Genomic DNA, 17305 nt, shown 5'->3' on the forward strand with positions numbered 1-17305 from the left:
GAACCATCATGTGATAGCTGGGCTCCTGCTGTATAGGTCAAATTCACCTATCACTAATTGAAAATATTGAATTCATAATTTTTCCAGCAAGGTTTATTATTGAGAATACTTATTTTCCCACCTTTTTCTCCATTAGTTCTCCGCTCACTGGGGCGAATATAGTATCGCTCAAGGTAGGAAGGAGGTGACAGGGAATCTGTCGGTCAATAACACGATGAGTCCGTGGTATTTATCGGCTGCTGTACAGGTGTGTAACTTTGCAGTGCCGAATATGCAATAGGTAGACCGTTAGATCACTCATGACTCATGATTTGTCATTTTTGACGAGGTTGAAGGCCCGGTTTCAGGCGTCTAAAATACGCAAAATAGGGGAATCAACTAGGTTGTCCTCTTCTGAGATGTCCTCCGCATAATCAACGGTTTTATTTTGCTCATGTAGTGACGAATTTCGTCGATGCCCATACATGTACCCCATTGCTCCAGGGCGAGTCGGGCTCTCAGGTTGGAATGATCGACCAGGGATCTACCACTCACGTTGCTCCACTGTTGACCCACCTGGGATCAGGCATCCGCTTAACGATATCCTTCAATTCAGCCCCTGCTTCACCTGATTCAATAAAATCATGTTCTTTTCTCCATGTGCTGCGAGCGATCTGCATTTTTCTTGCCATCGTTGCCATCACCATGAAGCTCGCTTCCCTAGAGCTTCCATGTTCTGTCGCTGATGAGGACCTCTTCGGCCCAGTAGTCGACGCGTCTTGTCGCAATGGTTTCGACTTCACCTTGTTGTTCGAGAAATTAGTTCTAACTCTAATTCCAATGTCCTTTTTCCTCTTGGCAGCCTCTATTCGGATTTGGGTTCTTCGTCGCGCCTCGGAGAAGGTCAATCGATCATGGCTGTATGCAGCGAAGGAGGTATGACTTCTGTTCTTGGCGTGACGCCAACAATCAATTGATTTTGAACACAACTAGATTTCTATGCTACTATATGTAGCTCTTCAACTCAGCTTGTTGATTATTTGGGCCCAATCACCTACGCCCAAGACGAGAGCTACCGTACCAACAGCTCTGGTCACACTTTTCACTTCCTTCTTGGCCATCTATTTGTCACACTTGGAGCATCTACGGTCCCTGCGCCCGTCAACAGTTCTCTGTCTCTTTTTAGGGACAAGTTCGCTTCTTGACCTTGCGCGTATGCGAACGCTCTCCTTCATGCCACATAATCGCCCAGTGACGATTCTGTTCGCCGTGGGATGGCTCGGCAAGGTTATAGTTCTTGTTCTTGAGTCAATAGAGAAGAGACCGTTGTTAAAAAAGCCGTTTGAGGAAAGCTCTTTCGAGACCACGAGCGGTGTCTTCAGTCGCAGCTTGTTCTGGTGGCTGAATGGCCTGTTGTGGAAGGGGTCAAGGACAGCCCTCACCGTGGAGACCTTGCCCGACCTGGATGAAGACATTAAGCAGGCATCAAACCCTCAAGGCCTGTTTCAAGATTGGGAGAGGGGTACGTTCGAAGCTTATGGACATGACATGATGAGAAACTGATAGTCCAAAGCTGACAAGTACCGATCAAATGCTTTGTTGTGGACCTTCGCGTCTCATTACAAATGGGCCTCTATGGCAGGTATACTACCTCGACTTGGCTATACTGTCTTCACGTTTGCGCAGCCTTTTCTTGTTGAGCGGGTATTAGACTTTATGACTGAGCCTGAGCACGTTAATTCAGACAAGTATGCTCGCGGTCTCATCGCAGCGTATGCAATCGTGTACGTTGGCATTGCGGTAGGTCAAAAATTTCCACCAACAATGGCTTCAGAGGAATAAAAAAACTCATAACACCTCTTTAAGATCTCATACGCTGTCTATACACACAAAGTATTTCGACTCATTACCATGGTCAGGGGAAGTTTAGTCACCATGATCTTCGACAAGACGCTTCGGTTGAGTACCTCGGCCATTTCGGATGCAACAGCCGTAACTTTGATGAGCACCGACATTGAGCGCATTGGAGATGGTCTGCTTGACATTCACGAGGTTTATGGAAACTTCATCGAGGTTGTGATTGCCCTCGGGCTGCTTGCCCGTCTGTTGAATGTCGCAACGATCGCGGCAACGGTCGTGATCGTCTGTAAGTAAATATCACGAGCTAAAAAAGGTATCTCATGGACTGACTCAACAGTGTGTTTGATTGCTGGGATTCCACTTGCACTTGCTTCCGCTAATGCGCAGGGCACGTGGCTTGAAGCTGTCGAGGAAGGCGTTGCTGTGACCTCCAGAGCTCTTGGCGTGATGAAGAGTATCAAGATGACAGGACTGACAGAGACAATTGCCAGCAACATTCGAGATCTGCGGTCGCAAGAAATCCAAGCATCATTTTTGTTTCGATTGTATGGCGTGATCATTACAACTGTTTGTGAGTTCGAGGTTTCCAACCTTTCGTGGCCTTTCTGACTGGTGTGTCATAGCTTGGGTATCTACGGCTCTGGCCCCGGTCTTTGGCTTTGGGGTCTACATTCTACTTTCTCAGGCTCATGAAAGCTCTACCTTAACAAATAGCATTGCCTTCTCTGCCTTAACCCTCCTCAGAGTAAAAGGTGGAAATCAAGGGGATGATTGATACCTAGGCACCGTGTTCAAGCTTCATAGTGAATTCGTGAGGTTATATTTCTTATATTGTTCTCTAGTCCCATTTATTTTTCTTCTCCCAGATCTTCTAAGCAAGTCCGACCTATCGGGTATTGCAGTGCAGTCACAAGTCCAGACTAGCGTGTCACACGACGCTGACACCTCAGGCCCCCGCCACATCGCATGAACATTAGTCGCAAGCACTTGACGCCTTTCTCTCTCTCTCTCTCTCTCTCTCCTACAGACACTTACCAAGTCCCCTTTTTTAAACAATGAGTGTATCCATTAGCCCACTCCGCTTATCCCTCGGATGCTCCAAGAGCAGCTTGTTGGCGCGGGCCCAGAGCCAGCCTCCACTCCCCACCCGCACACTATCTGCTATTCCCCGCACTCCACACCGACAATGCGCACTACCGTCGGCGTCATCCACATTCACAACACATGCCAGCCGCATGAACGAAACACACGAACAGCCTAAACGGGGCTCAGATCTGGGCTCGAAGCCCTTTGACTCTCAACTGGCCATGAATTTCGAGAGTTTGGCCTTTCGCAAGAAACTCAAGCTTCTTGTGCTTGTCATGTTGGGGACATCTGCTGTCATCGAGACTTTGATCTGGGGTGAACATGCGTGGGTATGGTGGAAGGGTGATGAGGGTGATAGAATTGATTAAGGGGTTTTCTTCAGCTCTGCTTCCTAGCTGCGAGTAGTGAGGTCGCAGTGTGCATCATGCCCGAACTTTTTTTGTCTTGACAAGACCTTTTGTTTTTCTCATTTGATACTTTGAGTGAATTTGATGGTTTGGGAATTACAATATGGTCTAAGTGTACAATGAAGCTGCTCCAGGAGAACACAAGAAAGAAAAAAGAAGGATGACAGAAGGGGTATCATGTAAAGCCAGCGTTGGAAAGAATGAAGTAATGCACAGAGAGCTGGAGGTCTCACGCAGATTCTATTCGATGGCTGCCAGAAAGCCACGAGTGATGTGTTTGGGTAGAGGAGGCTTTGTCTGCTTTTCGCCGATGGCTTTGATCGTCAACGCCAAGAGCGGTATTGACCGTAGCTGCGCGGTCGGAACGGTCGCCACTCCATTTCGGCTCTATGTGAAGATCATCTCTGCGTAAGGATTGAATATCCTCGATGGTTGATGGGTTCGTGCGGACCACAGCGAGTAGACTGTTGAGCACTGTGAATTCCATTTTCAGCTTGATGCTGTAAACGAAGGGTTTATAGGTCGTCTGTATATCGAAATTTCCGGTATACTCGGTCGCTAGAAGAGACCCATCTAGCAAAACGGCGATGATATTAATGAGGACGATGTTCACAATGACTCGTTGACCCGTGGGGCCTTTCATAGCCCATAGAGATCGTAATCCAGTCATGGTCTCCCAGATGTAGAGACCGCTGATGATGGTCTCTTGGACCGAGAAGCCGGTCAATTGCACGCGCTCGTAGATGTTGAATGGCACGACAAATTTGGCCACACCGTGGTTACTTCCGAGCCAAAGGATCGTGGTGGGAATGTGCAAGGCGAAGACGTTGAAGATGATCATGTAGAGAACCCAGCGGGAGTATCGCGCATGGGTAGTAACCAGGTGGAGTCGTGAATAAAGTACCACGGACTGACCGGTCACCATGGCATACCAGCCAAGGATAACCAGGACCGCCATTGCAAAATTAGGGGCGAGGTCGAAGTAGCGAAGGAACGAAGAAATGGCGTGTAGCAGGATTCCAAACGTCGTGATCACCATACTCCAGAAGTACAGACCGCTGCGGCGTCGAAATGTGGCAAAAATCGAGATGGTGATTTCCAAGACATTGTAGCAGGAGAGCGCGAACAATCCTGCCATCACCATGGCTATCGCCCGCGACACATGGATTGGGCCGGTTTCGCCAACCATTCTGACTGTGATTCCCAAGCAAATAGGGGGCGCAAAATGAACTGCCTCAGGTGGCTTTCTGATTCACCGCACAAAGGATTGACGGGCGAGCTCGTGTTTCAACCCATCTTGACGTTCATAAGGGACGGGCTGTAGCTGTGATAAGATGCTATTGACTGGTATCCTGGGTTGACAGGAGTCAATTCCGGGAGGAGGCTTCTGGGGGGGAAATGGTGACATATAATGATTCCCAGCGAAATGCCGTCGACAATTATATGCACTAAGAGCCTTTGGGCTTGAAGACCTGCCTAAATAGACGAATGGGCGCAGTTAAAGTTCTGAGGGATCTCGGGTTCGGGACAAGTTCGGGAAAACTATTGCTTTAGGCGTGTGAGGCTCGTGGCTGGTTGGTGGTTGAAAAAGTCCCTGACATCACCGGCTGGGGATCGATGGTCGATCACAAATGGAATTCTTTGCTTCTTGCTGACACGAAGAGATTCGATAGGGGGAAAAAATTAAAACTGGGATTGCTGTGAAGATGATGACTTTTCTTGGCGGCCGGATTAGGTACCCCCTTTCCCAAATATTCAGACCAGACCAGACTCGACCTCTGACCTTCAAGATAAGCCTGATTTGGATCAATGAGAAGTTCATACACTTCCTAGGTTTCTCTGAGCTTAATGCAGTCGTGGTCGTTGGATGTAACTTTGTCACCAAAAGCTCTCTTCGCCTTTCGTCCTCACTCTCCCTTTCCTCCAGCGACGACGACCGGTCAAGAAAGACAGAATAGATCATGAACGAGATTAGTACATGATTGCTACCTGTCCCTGGATATCGTCCCTTCATCGTACAGTATACACAACTGTTCGGTTCTGATGGGTACAGTGGTTACATGTCTACCTTGGGTCCACCCTCGTCGGTCACCGGCCAACGGATTTTTGGCTCCTCCCAAATAGTCAGGAGGGAATAGCGAATGAAAATCATCAAGATAGCCCTTATCCGATCTTAATTCTTGAAGTCAATTCGTGTATCTGCATGATGAACTATCAGTAACGGCCTGACATGAAATATTTACGGCGGTCAGGGCGCGGCACCATGTTGAAGGTGTGAATAGAGTGAATCGTATTACACCATCACCGAGCATATCTTACATGGCCTTTCATACAGGTCCGGCTACTCAAGTCAATCTTCCAGTCTCAAGTGGATAGATGCAGCCCTATCTGGCTAACGGAAAATATCTAAACCTGACACATACATTCATTCTATGAAACTCGGTCCAAATTGGCCGCATATAATCTCAATTTGTCAGGCTTTGACTTCATTCCCACTGTCATCACTGTCAAGCTTCTCACCGGCGACGTGTACATCAATCCCATCATGACGGATGCTCTCACGGCGAATGGCCTCTTCGAGATACTCGGGCTTAAGCTGGCCGTGCTTATCGTAGCGGTAAGGCTCCTTGACGGAGATAGACACGACGTTGAACACATTTGTCGACTTTTTGAATATGGTATCCATCTCTTCCAAGGAGCGATAGCGCGTCTCTGGGAAGAAAAAGTACACGAAGGGGAAGATGAATGCATTTCTGTAATAGTCAGCCCGAGTTCCAGGTCCAGGAATTATTGGACAGTGTCAACATACATAACAGCGAAGATAATGTACGTTTTGTATCCAATGCTGTCGAACGCAACTGGCGTGATCATCACCACCATGAAATTGAAGATCCAGTTGGCGCTGGTAGCCAATGCATTCGTTGGTGCACGGATTCGCAGTGGCACGATCTCGGCTGGGTATAACCAGGTCATGCCAAGCCAACCGATGGCGAAGAAGGTATTGAAGACAAAAAGAAAGACAGCTTGTCCAATGCCGGCCCGGCTATCGTTCAAGTGCGTTAGACGGTAGTTAGTGCCAGCAAGAACAGCCATCGAGACGGACATGCCTGCGGCCTGAAATACAAAATTTATTCATTAGCCGACCCAGGTTTGACGATGCCCATGATGATGAACTTACTCCGAAAAGCATCAGAGGGCGACGTCCGACTTTTTCAATAATAAAAATGGGAATAAACGCAGCCATCAGGTACTCCGTACCGTTGCAAGCTGCTAACAACTTCGGATAATTGCCTTGTCCAAGTCCGATCTCACTATACAGTACAGGTGCCTGATTCATCATGGTAAGACGGGGCCAGAGATATAAGCACAGTTTGAGAAGCTCACATAATACGTGATCAGATTGATTCCAGAGATTTGCTGGAACATCTGATTGATGTAGGCGAGTGCCACGCGATGAAATTCACGATATTCACTCATATCAAAGAGACTTCTGTAAGAGCCCTTGGACATTTCCTGGACGGTTGCCTGGATGGAAATGAGTTCATTGACAATATAGGGGTCATCTCGAGGTTTCTCATTGAGGCATTCGAGAATCTCCAGAGCCTCGTCGTTCCGACCTTGCATCACAAGCCATCGTGGAGACTCAGGCAGGTTGAGAATTGAGGTGAAAATGACCACGGCGAAGAGAATCTGAATCGCAAGTGGGAAGCGCCAGGCTACCTCCTGATCCCCAATGAACGAGAAACCTACGGGTTCGTCAGCACGAGATTCGAACGGGTGTCCAGCTTATACCACCTACCATAATTTATCCAATAGCTGAGAGTAATACCAGCCGTGATGAGCATACCCTCAATCATAACCATCTTTCCACGATCGTGGGCCTTGGAGGATTCTGACTGCCATGTCGGTACGGTACTTGTGTTCATGCCATTCCCAATCCCAGTGACGATGCGGCCCACAATCAGATGAGGCAGGGAATACGCAGTCGCTTGCAACAAAGCTCCGGTGGCCATAGTCAAGCAGCCGCAAAAGATAGTCCGTCGTCTGCCAAGCGGATTGCCAATAAAGATGGTCAAAATGGAGCCGAAAAAACAACCCAAATTGTACGAGGCAACCGAAATGCCCTGGTTCAAGCTGCGCTGTGATCTTGTTGCTTTATCGATAGTGTCATCGGTGGTATTGATTTCGGGGAAGTATTTGATAAAGGATGGTAGATCTAGAAGACCACCTGTTACACCTTGGTCATAACCGAAAAGTCTAGTCATAGTCAGTTTATCTCTCGAGAAATCAATAAAAGCCAAACGATAATCATGTACAGAAAATCAAGACTTCCAAGAGAACTAATAGCCAGGTTGAGAGACCTGCCTCTCCAACCAAAGAACTTCGGGATACCGAACATGTTGTCCAGACACGGCGCGAACAGCTCGTATCAAACGAAGCACTGAAGGATGGCAAGCGGGCCCATGACGGCCAGCCGATTATATACCACATGCACAATCATACTAGCCCAGGCTACCGGATAACCAAACTTGGTAATCCGAACTCTGTCGGTTATTCCTAATGCATGGGGATGGCCAAGATACGGGGAAGCCATCGAGCGAGGCGGGGGACCGGGGGGGGTTTCCACGGTTATTGGGAGTTGGGGGCGGCTCGTTGGGAAGGCTGTAAATGGTCAAAAAAGGTTTCGAAAGAATAATTTCCGCTCTGTACCTCCGGGAGAAACCCCTGGGCAGAGCATGTAACAACTTGGCGGACTCTCGGCGAGGTATAGCATCTCTTGGCCGGTTTAGGCCATCTTGGCGGTGGCATGGCACACGTTGGCGGCTTGGGTTAAAGAACTGCCTTTTATGTATCAATTGGGTCTTCCCATGCTGCTGTTAGCCGAATATGTGTCCAGGGCCGAGGTTTTTGGTGCAAGTATAGCACTGCCACTGCGCTGATAGCTCCGACAAGCAGTAGATGACGCCGCCAAGAGTCGTTCAATATGCCGTTCGCAGACAAAGAACCGCTTCAATTTGACAATTTGGTCGAGCAACAACTAAATGTCACGAACGTCATTATATTGTGTCAGCTGGTATCCCGGTTCAACTACATGCGCCTGAGACTGCCTCGCGCGGCCTTACTGATCTAGCATGCCAAGACCTTGCACCGGCGCTTGTTCCACGATAGGGCACGCGAACTGCGCCTTTCCTTGGCTTTCACAGCCATTCGCGGCAGCCACTGTGGTTATTCACCAGGATTGGGGTATTTTCGAACACTAGGACCGTGACTTGAATCAGGCAGTGAAAGGAATGATGCCCGGCAGCTAAGTTCTACGATGCTGAGGTTTACCTGTTGGACAATCCTTGTTGGAATTCAGTGTGCGGCATGGAGTCGTTTTTCCTAACGAAAGGAAAGTAGAAAGTGCTGGGTTCCAAATCATCTGACACCCTTTTTCTATCCATGAAGCAGCAAACTATCTAGTCTCCATTGACAATTTTCCCATCACAGAATAGACTACCCTGGCCAAAGACCTTAGCGGCGTGATGATAAAATCGGTCTTTATGTAGATATTGAGTATCACCAAAGAACTAGGGAAGAGTCATAAATTATCTACATCGCAGTTACCAATTCAGAAGCTCACACGTTCCAACCCGGGAAAATGAAGCCATGAAGCCAAGAAGCCAAGAAGCCAAGAAGTCGGAGAAAATCGGCTTTTGATTCAACTCCGAGTATCACATCATAAGCACATCTTTGTCCCGACCGGGGCGCCGACAGTGCGCATAATCATATGCACCGCTTGTCCGACCCGTTAGAACGCCCTCCTTCACAGAGGATTTCAAGTTTCTGGGCCAATCTCGAAGGAGCAAGAAATGTGCTGCTATACAGGGCCAAGAAAGAAAAGCTTGGACATGATCGTATGAAATGGATGAGGAGAGGTGAGTTGGAATCGCGGCTGTGGAGTCATCGGACACCAAACGAGATGCGGGAGATACTAGAAGCGGATTACACCTTGCCAGAAGTAATTGAAATCGCTGGTCATTTGGGAATGAAAGTCCAATAATCATGGCAATGAAACGCCAACAAAGCTATGTGCAAAAAGCAGTAATATCTGTAAAGTCAAAAAAAAAAATAGGCGTGAAGCTAATTTTCAGACAACTCTTGGAGGATTTTCGAAGAGCATTTACTGCACCGTAGGCAGGTCGGCAGAGAGAGGCAGCTTGCGCGATGAGCTACCGACATAAACCTTCTTCTGGGCACTGCTGACAACCCAGTTCTGCTCAGAGACGTCCCAGTTGGAAAGATCGCGTCGAGTGAGGGTGGCTGTCCATTGAAGCTGCCGGCCGGGGGCGATGGTGACACGGTCGAAGGCACGGAGGACGCGAACAGGGTCTTCGTCACCACCGAGGGCCACATAGAGCTGGGGGACTTCATCACCGGTGACAGAGCCAGTGTTGGTAATGGTGGCACGGACCTGGATCAGCTCGTCGAAGAGACCAGAGTTGCCTCCCGAGGGGCCACTGGCAGGCAGAAGCTCCTGGGGGTTGCCGTTGGTGGCGCCAGCGGGAATATAGTCCTCGGTCTTCATGCCGTAGTCAGGGTCCCCGGAAGACTCTTTGAGGTTGGTCGAGTTGAGCCACGGGTAAAGGTACTGCGTGACACGCTTGATGCCGCTAGGGAACAAGTAGTCAGATGCCTGGCCGGCTTTGCCGAGAACAGGGGCCTTCTTGGTCTTGCCGGTGGTGGCACGGTACTTGTCGGCATCCAAGACGGTGATCTCCAAGTCGGAGAACTCGAAGCTAGTGTAGCTCAGACCGTGTCCAAATTCGTAGATGGGCTCTTCGCCATCCTTGTCGAAGCGGCGGTAGTCAATGAAGACACCGTCGGTGAAGTCGTCCTGAGGAGCTTCAATGCCGTTGTTGGGTTCAGTGAGAATAGCCTCACCGTAGTCCTTGCGGCTCTTGCCCCAAGTGAAAGGAGTCTTACCGCCGGGATTGACGCGGCCGTACAGGATGTCGACCAAGCTGCGTCCGCTTTCCTGTCCAGGCAGACCAGCCCAGAGAATCGCGGTGATGTTAGGGTTCTCGTACCAGTCACCAATGAGAACAGCACTGGGGGTGTGCATGATGACGATGGTGTTGTTGCAGTTCTCGGAGGCAGTTTTGATGACCTGCTCGCCGTTCTTCCAGAGAGTCATGTTCTTGCGGTCACCCTCGTTGCCATCGACACTGATGTAGCCCTCGCCAGAGTCAGCATTGACGAAGACCAAGGCGACGGTAGACTGCGACGCAATGTCGGCGATCTGTGCCAGGGCGCCGTTATCGGTAACAGAGAAGACGTTGGTCTTGCCAGCGCTGTAGGTCAAAGCCTCATTCTGGATAGCCTGCTCCGGCGTGATCAGGTAAGGGAAGTTGGCAGTACCACTGCCCCAGCCCATAGCCAAAGTACCATTATCACAACCGCGATCAGAGCAGCCGTTTGCACCGTAGGCGTTGGAGCCAGCATCTTCGCCAATGATTCCAACCATGGCCTCCTGGTGTGTCAGAGGCAGACCGCCAGTATTCTTCAGCAGAACAGTGCTGTCGGAGCCGATCTTGCGAATCACATCAGCGTGGTCGCGTTGAACATTGACGCGCTCGTTGAGCTTGACGTAGTTCTCGCTCACAATGAAGTGCTCGTAGCCATACTCGTCGCGGGTCCAAGAGCTGAAGTTAGGGGGAGTGCGGTAACGATCACGGCCAACCTTGTAGTAGGCAGCCATGATACGGACAGCCATATCATCCAGACGCCACTCGGGTACGGTGCCATTCAGCACGGAGATGGTCAGGTTGGTACCCCAGTATGAGTAAGGGCTACCCAGAATAACGTCACCGGGCATAGACATGTCCAAGCCAGCAAGAGCATCGCTGACACCACTGTGGTGCGCACCCCAGTCACTCATGACGAAGCCCTGGAAGCCAAGCTCGCTCTTGAGCAATTTGTTCAAAGTGTAGCTGTTGGAGCAACCGTAGCTGTTGTTGATCTGGTTGTAGGAGCACATGATGGAGCCTACGCCGGCACGGACCGAGTCGACGAAGGGCCAGAGATACAGCTCGTGCATGCTCTTGTCGTCAATGTTGGCGCTGATACTCTGAGTGATGTTGTATCCGTAGCCCTGAGCCTCGCCCGCCTGGCGGAAATGCTCCTGCTCGTTACCGATGTAGTGCTTGGCACAGGCAATGACACCCGCATCTTGGATACCCTTGATAGTCTCGGCCATCATCACACCGGTGAGAACGGGATCCGGAGAGAATCCCTCCCAGACACGACCTCCGTCGGGGTTCTCACCCAAGGGTCCAGCAACGGGGCCCAGCTGAACATCGACACCTTTATCGCGGTGTTCCTCACCCATCGCCACACCACGTTGGTAGGCGAGTCTCTTGTCCCATGTCGCAGCAACGTTGATACCGGCAGGGAAACCCGAATTGTAGTCAGCTGTTCATGGTTAGCATCTCGCGTCGATCACCAACAAAGGGTATTATCGTACTGTCACGAACACCGAGGGGTGAATCCTGCATACACATTCCCCACATTCCAAGTCTGTTCACGCGATTTCTGTCAATGACTCTGACTCACAGAAATCTTTTGATATCGTGCGCCGACTCACCTGGGAATACCACCGGTTTCACCGACACATCGTTCTTGTTCCCAACTGTGATTGTTAGTCCCACATCTGATTTCCGGATTAGGAAGTATGCTTACCCAGCACCAGTAGTCAAGTTGACCTTCTCATCGAGAGTCAGGTTCGACACGAAGTCAACAGCGCGCCTGTGGGCTTCAGCCCAGTCCTCTGCACCAGTTGACCAGGGTGACGGATAGAAAGGGGGGAGAGTATGCCAATTCCTGTCGGCGCGGCACGTCAGTTCTATTCAACCCAATCAGACACCAAAAGCAGATTACTTACACTGGCACCGGCGACCGAGGCCGTCAGGGCGACAGCTTCCAACCACCCGAGCTTCATGATTGCAGGGTAGTGAAAGGCTGGACTGCTTCAGGGACTCTCTGAATATAAGAGAGCCGAATCTCGCAGCTGTGGAAGTGGTGGAGGATTGACAGGAATCAGGGATATTGTGGGAATCCACGTCGATTTAAATGTTCGAGGACCAAGGAAGGGACCAACAGGGATGCTAGTGCATGTCGCAATTCTCCATTAAATATCATTACACGGGGAAGCTTGGAGATGTGGAGAATGTAGCAACGATCGGCATATAGCCGGAAAGCCTCCAAACTACGTGACATTCAGACACGCGTTTTGTCTCTCTGTTTTGGCCTTGGCACTCCATTACAATCTGTACTCTAAGCATAGAAAAGCCCCCCCTCCCTTAGGGAAGGGAATGTGCAACTGTGAGAGGCTGGCAATGTGAGGGAGGCGGGATACATGGACCCCCTGTTGTCCTGAGATTCAAGGGGATCTGGAACCTAGCACCCTCGCGTAACATGATCAGTGCGATTACAATGTAAAACAAACTTAACAATTCTACTTCGCACACGCCGAACACGGCAGCCGCCTAAACTTCGGCGCCGTAAGCCATTTCTACCACACCCCACGTCCGTGCCCGCTCCAGCGGTACTGTACTTCGCCCGCTAATTCTCCGTTCGAGGAATGCAGCAGCTGAGACTCTCTAGAAGAGTGCGTTCTGGCGTTCATCTAGCATAATTAAACATCCAAAAGTAAGTATCCTGCAGGAGATGATGCAAAACATAATGTAGATCTCATGGCAAACGCGCAGAGAAAGGAGGAGCGGGAGATTTGGAGATACTCGGTGCAGGCGATCTCCATCTTTCTTGCCCGATGGGGAAACTCCTCGTTGAGAAAGTGGTAAAACACTACCCAGGTCCTACCCGGATGATGCTTTCCCGCAAGAATAACTTGGTCCTTTCCGTCCCTAAAGTGGGGGCAAATGGATATGAGTGGCGCTCTCGATCCCACATGGCTTATGCTTTTGTTTGCCCGATCCATGGATTCTAGACCGAACACTTGGGCTTCAGCAATATATACGCTTCCAATGGCCACCCGAGTTATTTGGTTCGCCTTAGCTACGAGTCCCTGATCAAGACTATCATGTCTTTGGAAAGTTCGCGCTCAACACGACCTTGGGGTAAAAAGTGGATCACGGGAGCCACTGCGGTGTAGGCGTGGGAGGAGAGAGTGCGGGGCTCCAGGATGCCGATGTACTCCAGGTCCTAGCTTCATGCAGCATTACTCCCTCTAAGAGAGGCTTGATTACTCGGCCCTTCTGGCGCGGCTTCCTATGGGAGAGGATCCGCCTACTCACGTGCCATCTCACCCGACCCAACGCCTGATGTCGGACTGGTCCGATGCCGCTCAACGAAGCTCATGCCGACTAAGCCTGCCGGCCGAGTCTTGGTCTCTCAAAGTTGGCTGCCGGTCAAATCCTGCTGTCTGTCAAGACCACGGTGTTCCGGCATTCGCACCGAGTGTTCACCCCACGCTATACACCGGCCTCGAGCGGGTGAGTGCCGCTTCATCGGTCCCCGAAGGTCAACGGGAAGCATGCGAACCCGGAGCCATCAGTTCATGGGACATCATGAATTCAAGCTGTATATACAGTCTTGAAGACTACCAGGAGCCGTCGCACTACAATGGAATCCCATTTATCGCTGTTGCTCGGCGCCTGTCCGATGTCGTCCCTCGGTGGGGACTCTGAAATTGAGCTCATACACAATTGACCCAGACCATCTTCAACTTTACTCCAGTTTCTGGAGTGCAGAGTTTGGGGACTGTGGAGATTGGGAACCAGGAAATTTCGGGAAGTTACCGGCCGGACTCTTGTCCCAACAAACTTCAAACGCTTCTTGACGGCGGTGTTCATTATGGAGACTGAGTCGATCCCTGCCCAATTTCTTTTTTCCTTGCTAGGCGTTACAACTTCATAGGCTGGACTTGCTTTTATGCACGGCTAATCGTCGGCAAATTGTTTATGGTTTGTCATTTCCCATTCAAAAAAATTTTCCCTTAGTTTCAATCCACTTCAATCTTTATCCGGGCTTCGACCACTTGACTTTGGACAAAACATTTAGGACAACTGCCCCTCGTAGTATTATTTCTATGCTTAGCTTAGAAGGTGAGATCTTTTGGATTCCTGAAAAAGATCCATGGCAAGTCCTCATTTTCTCAGTTATCCGGACCGGACAATATGGAAAGAAGTCAAACTGTCAAAGTCAAATGCAGTCCATTTGGATAGCCTCATCTCGAGACGTTGTCTCCGTCGCCTTGCCCTCCAGCCCATAAACTTACCACCTCATTGCCTTTCTCTGCGTGGCGAGTCCATCCTCAGCGTGAGTCGGGTTGGTCACGTGATACGGACGGCGCATGTCACTACTACCCCCTGATTGGCCGAAGCGATTCCAAAAGACAACATCTAGTAGACTTTTTGCATAAAATCCAGAACATGATGATCATGTTTTCTGCTATTTGATTTGCATATTTTATTTGAGAAAAGTACAATCCAACATGTCGGACTTGGAGGCTAACCCTCCCACATCTATCCCCAACGACCATCATTACGTCTCTAAACCCGGAGTCAGTGACAAAGATGAAGAGATCCACGACCATGCGGCCAGACACACATCCGCATTCAAACAACTCGGGATTCTTGATCGCTTCCTCGCTGTGTGGATTTTCCTGGCTATGGCAATAGGAATTATTCTTGGGAACTTCGTCCCTAGTACAGGTCCGGCGCTACAAAGGGGACAATTTGTTGGCGTGTCTGTACCAATCGGTGCGTTCATCTGTTTCTTTCACGAACGTAACATTTCGTGAGAGTTCTCTGACTGATTAATTTTACAGCCGTCGGACTGCTGGTTATGATGTATCCGATCCTATGCAAAGTGCGATATGAAACTCTGCACCGAACATTCCGTTCCAAGAAGCTTTGGATCCAGGTCGCTTTTAGCGTGGTGGTAAATTGGCTCGTGGCACCTTTCTTCATGGTAGGTCTTCCACACGGAGTCATTTCCTATCTATATTGACCGCAAATGCAGCTAGCTCTATCGTGGGCATTTCTTCCTGATGAAAGGGGACTAAGGGAAGGATTGATAATAGTGGGGATAGCCCGGTGCATTGCAATGGTAGGTTCATTCTTACTGAAATGGGATACATTCCGCTAACTAAAGTAGGTTCTCATCTGGACAGGTCTTGCCGGTGGAGACAGTGAATATTGCGCGATCCTTGTGGCGATCAATTCTGTCTTGCAGATGGTGCTCTTTGCACCCATGGCCATCTTCTTCATCGAGGTCATAAGCAACGAGGATATCTCGGGGTTACACTATTCCTTAGTGGCCCAAAGTGTCGGTGTCTTTCTCGGAATTCCACTGGGCGCCGCCATCGTGACTCGATTCGGGTTGCGTAGCTTGGCAGGGAGAAATGGTATCAAGAAAAGTTCCTGAAATGGATCAGTCCACTGTCACTGATCGGCCTGCTTTTCACAATCCTGGTATTGTTTGCCTCGCAAGGCCGGCACGTGGTGCATCAGATTGTCTCCGTGGTTCGGGTTGCTGCCCCGTTGATCGTTTATTTTGCTGTGATCTTTCTAACGACGCTGCTGGTGACCCGGCGACTTGGCTTTGGGTACGAGCTTTCCTGTACCCAGAGCTTCACTGCTGCGAGTAACAACTTTGAGTTGGCTATTGCGGTCGCCATCGCCGTATTCGGCGTAGATAGCGACCAGGCTTTGGCGGCCACTGTTGGGCCTCTGGTGGAAGTGCCCGTGTTATTAGGGTTGGTGTATGTAGTCAAGTGGTTTGGCAAGCGACATAATTGGTAGTTTGTCAGACCCATATTCTCAGCTGATCGATTACATGTTATTGCTGATTTCATCCAACACTTGAAATAAAATTTGATTTTGTACGCGACAGCCGTCGCCAGATTTTTCTGATCTGAAGCCAGACCAAAGTCTCCGCCGGATCTCTTCAATGTCAGCTCCACTTGTGTTGTACTGATCAATCAATTCGTCCGCAATGGCACACATGGTCGTGTTCATCAAATCGTCATTAGATATAGCGGGCCAGAGCTTTGAGCTCCCTTGCCCCGAATTGGCGCAGCATAGAGGAGGGCTTGGGTTTTCCAAGTTTTTAGGTTGCCCCTCCGTCGGTCTCGCCTCTACCGAGGTGCATCCGTCAGAAACCTTTGGGTTTGCAGCTTCATCTATTCTTGGGCCCCCATTGGTACTTTGAGAGGCTGTAGAGGCACGTGTCGGAGATGAGGAGGGACCTGGTTTATTGGGACGCTGCATGGCAGGGATTGCGACCTTACGGGCCGCCACAACGCCTTGATCAGCCAAATCCACATACTGCTGGATCAAATCGACTGACACCCCCAGTGAAACCAAAAGGGACCGGAGATTCCGGTTCTCGGAGTCCAGTCTTTGGAGGGTGAGCCTGTGCTCAATGTCCTTCTGCTGCGCTTCTTTCTTGTACACCGCCAGCTGCTGCTCCAGGTCCCGCGTATACTCTTGCTTCCGAGCACGGCTCTTTCGCTGGTTGTCGCGAACCCGCGCCAAGCGCTGAAGATCCTATGCAGGCAGTCAGACATCAGACCATGCTTCGTGAAGTGAGCTCAACGAGTAGATACCAACCTTTTGGCTCTTGTCATCCATCACGACTGCACAATTTATCCTTTGGGGAGAGAAAGGGAGCGCATCGCGAAAGAATGTAATTTAGGCTACGATCGCCTCCCGCAAATAGCTTTCCGCCTATCTGAATCGTCCCTTCAATCACGTGAACTGTATCAACCTTTCTTTGACGCCTTACTTATCAGGCACCACTGGAATTCAAACATCATGCAAATCCATCGGAGTACAGATTGGAGCTGGGAATGATTCCCGGAAGACCAGAGATGGAATGTGCCTGGCGTAGTCCGTGCAATCTGCGCAAGGGGAGAAAAGGGGAGATTACGCCGATTGGCGTCGACTCTGGTGATGCACGAGCCCATC

At 50.0% G+C, this 17305-nt stretch overlaps 8 protein-coding genes across 8 annotated transcripts; 4 read left to right on the top strand and 4 right to left on the bottom strand.

Annotated features, from left to right (window-relative positions):
* Positions 1–684: 684 nt before the first annotated feature.
* On the top strand, positions 685–2448 carry N7477_003786 (uncharacterized protein; the record flags this gene model as incomplete). The annotated part of the gene is made up of 5 exons (XM_056965449.1): positions 685–915; positions 973–1501; positions 1553–1779; positions 1846–2125; positions 2177–2448. 5 exons carry the CDS (start codon positions 685–687, stop codon positions 2446–2448), a joined length of 1539 nt encoding a protein of 512 aa, XP_056825402.1.
* Positions 2449–2894: 446 nt separating this feature from the next.
* On the top strand, positions 2895–3293 carry N7477_003787 (uncharacterized protein; the record flags this gene model as incomplete). Its single annotated transcript, XM_056965450.1, has 1 exon — positions 2895–3293. One exon carries the CDS (start codon positions 2895–2897, stop codon positions 3291–3293), a length of 399 nt encoding a protein of 132 aa, XP_056825403.1.
* Positions 3294–3561: 268 nt separating this feature from the next.
* N7477_003788 (uncharacterized protein) lies at positions 3562–4521 on the bottom strand (the record flags this gene model as incomplete). The annotated part of the gene is made up of 1 exon (XM_056965451.1): positions 3562–4521. The coding sequence occupies one exon, from the start codon at positions 4519–4521 to the stop codon at positions 3562–3564; it is 960 nt and encodes a 319-aa protein (XP_056825404.1).
* A 1284-nt stretch (positions 4522–5805) lies between these two features.
* Positions 5806–7731, bottom strand: N7477_003789 (sugar porter family MFS transporter; the record flags this gene model as incomplete). The annotated part of the gene is made up of 6 exons (XM_056965452.1): positions 5806–6085; positions 6142–6446; positions 6511–6660; positions 6717–7078; positions 7132–7589; positions 7649–7731. 6 exons carry the CDS (start codon positions 7729–7731, stop codon positions 5806–5808), a joined length of 1638 nt encoding a protein of 545 aa, XP_056825405.1.
* Positions 7732–9495: 1764 nt separating this feature from the next.
* N7477_003790 (beta-glucosidase) lies at positions 9496–12312 on the bottom strand (the record flags this gene model as incomplete). Its single annotated transcript, XM_056965453.1, has 5 exons — positions 9496–11786; positions 11839–11891; positions 11959–12003; positions 12054–12216; positions 12264–12312. 5 exons carry the CDS (start codon positions 12310–12312, stop codon positions 9496–9498), a joined length of 2601 nt encoding a protein of 866 aa, XP_056825406.1.
* Positions 12313–13603: 1291 nt separating this feature from the next.
* On the top strand, positions 13604–14020 carry N7477_003791 (uncharacterized protein; the record flags this gene model as incomplete). The annotated part of the gene is made up of 1 exon (XM_056965454.1): positions 13604–14020. One exon carries the CDS (start codon positions 13604–13606, stop codon positions 14018–14020), a length of 417 nt encoding a protein of 138 aa, XP_056825407.1.
* Positions 14021–14826: 806 nt separating this feature from the next.
* N7477_003792 (arsenic resistance protein) lies at positions 14827–16138 on the top strand (the record flags this gene model as incomplete). Its single annotated transcript, XM_056965455.1, has 5 exons — positions 14827–15094; positions 15163–15305; positions 15357–15443; positions 15492–15701; positions 15725–16138. 5 exons carry the CDS (start codon positions 14827–14829, stop codon positions 16136–16138), a joined length of 1122 nt encoding a protein of 373 aa, XP_056825408.1.
* Positions 16139–16168: 30 nt separating this feature from the next.
* N7477_003793 (bZIP transcription factor) lies at positions 16169–16969 on the bottom strand (the record flags this gene model as incomplete). The annotated part of the gene is made up of 2 exons (XM_056965456.1): positions 16169–16885; positions 16949–16969. The coding sequence occupies 2 exons, from the start codon at positions 16967–16969 to the stop codon at positions 16169–16171; spliced, it is 738 nt and encodes a 245-aa protein (XP_056825409.1).
* Positions 16970–17305: the final 336 nt, after the last annotated feature.

The sequence above is a fragment of the Penicillium maclennaniae genome (assembly GCF_028827695.1).
Source record: "Penicillium maclennaniae strain IBT 15551 chromosome Unknown utg000003l:1.0-5670915.0:1.0-5674809.0, whole genome shotgun sequence".
Classification (NCBI taxonomy): domain Eukaryota; kingdom Fungi; phylum Ascomycota; class Eurotiomycetes; order Eurotiales; family Aspergillaceae; genus Penicillium; species Penicillium maclennaniae.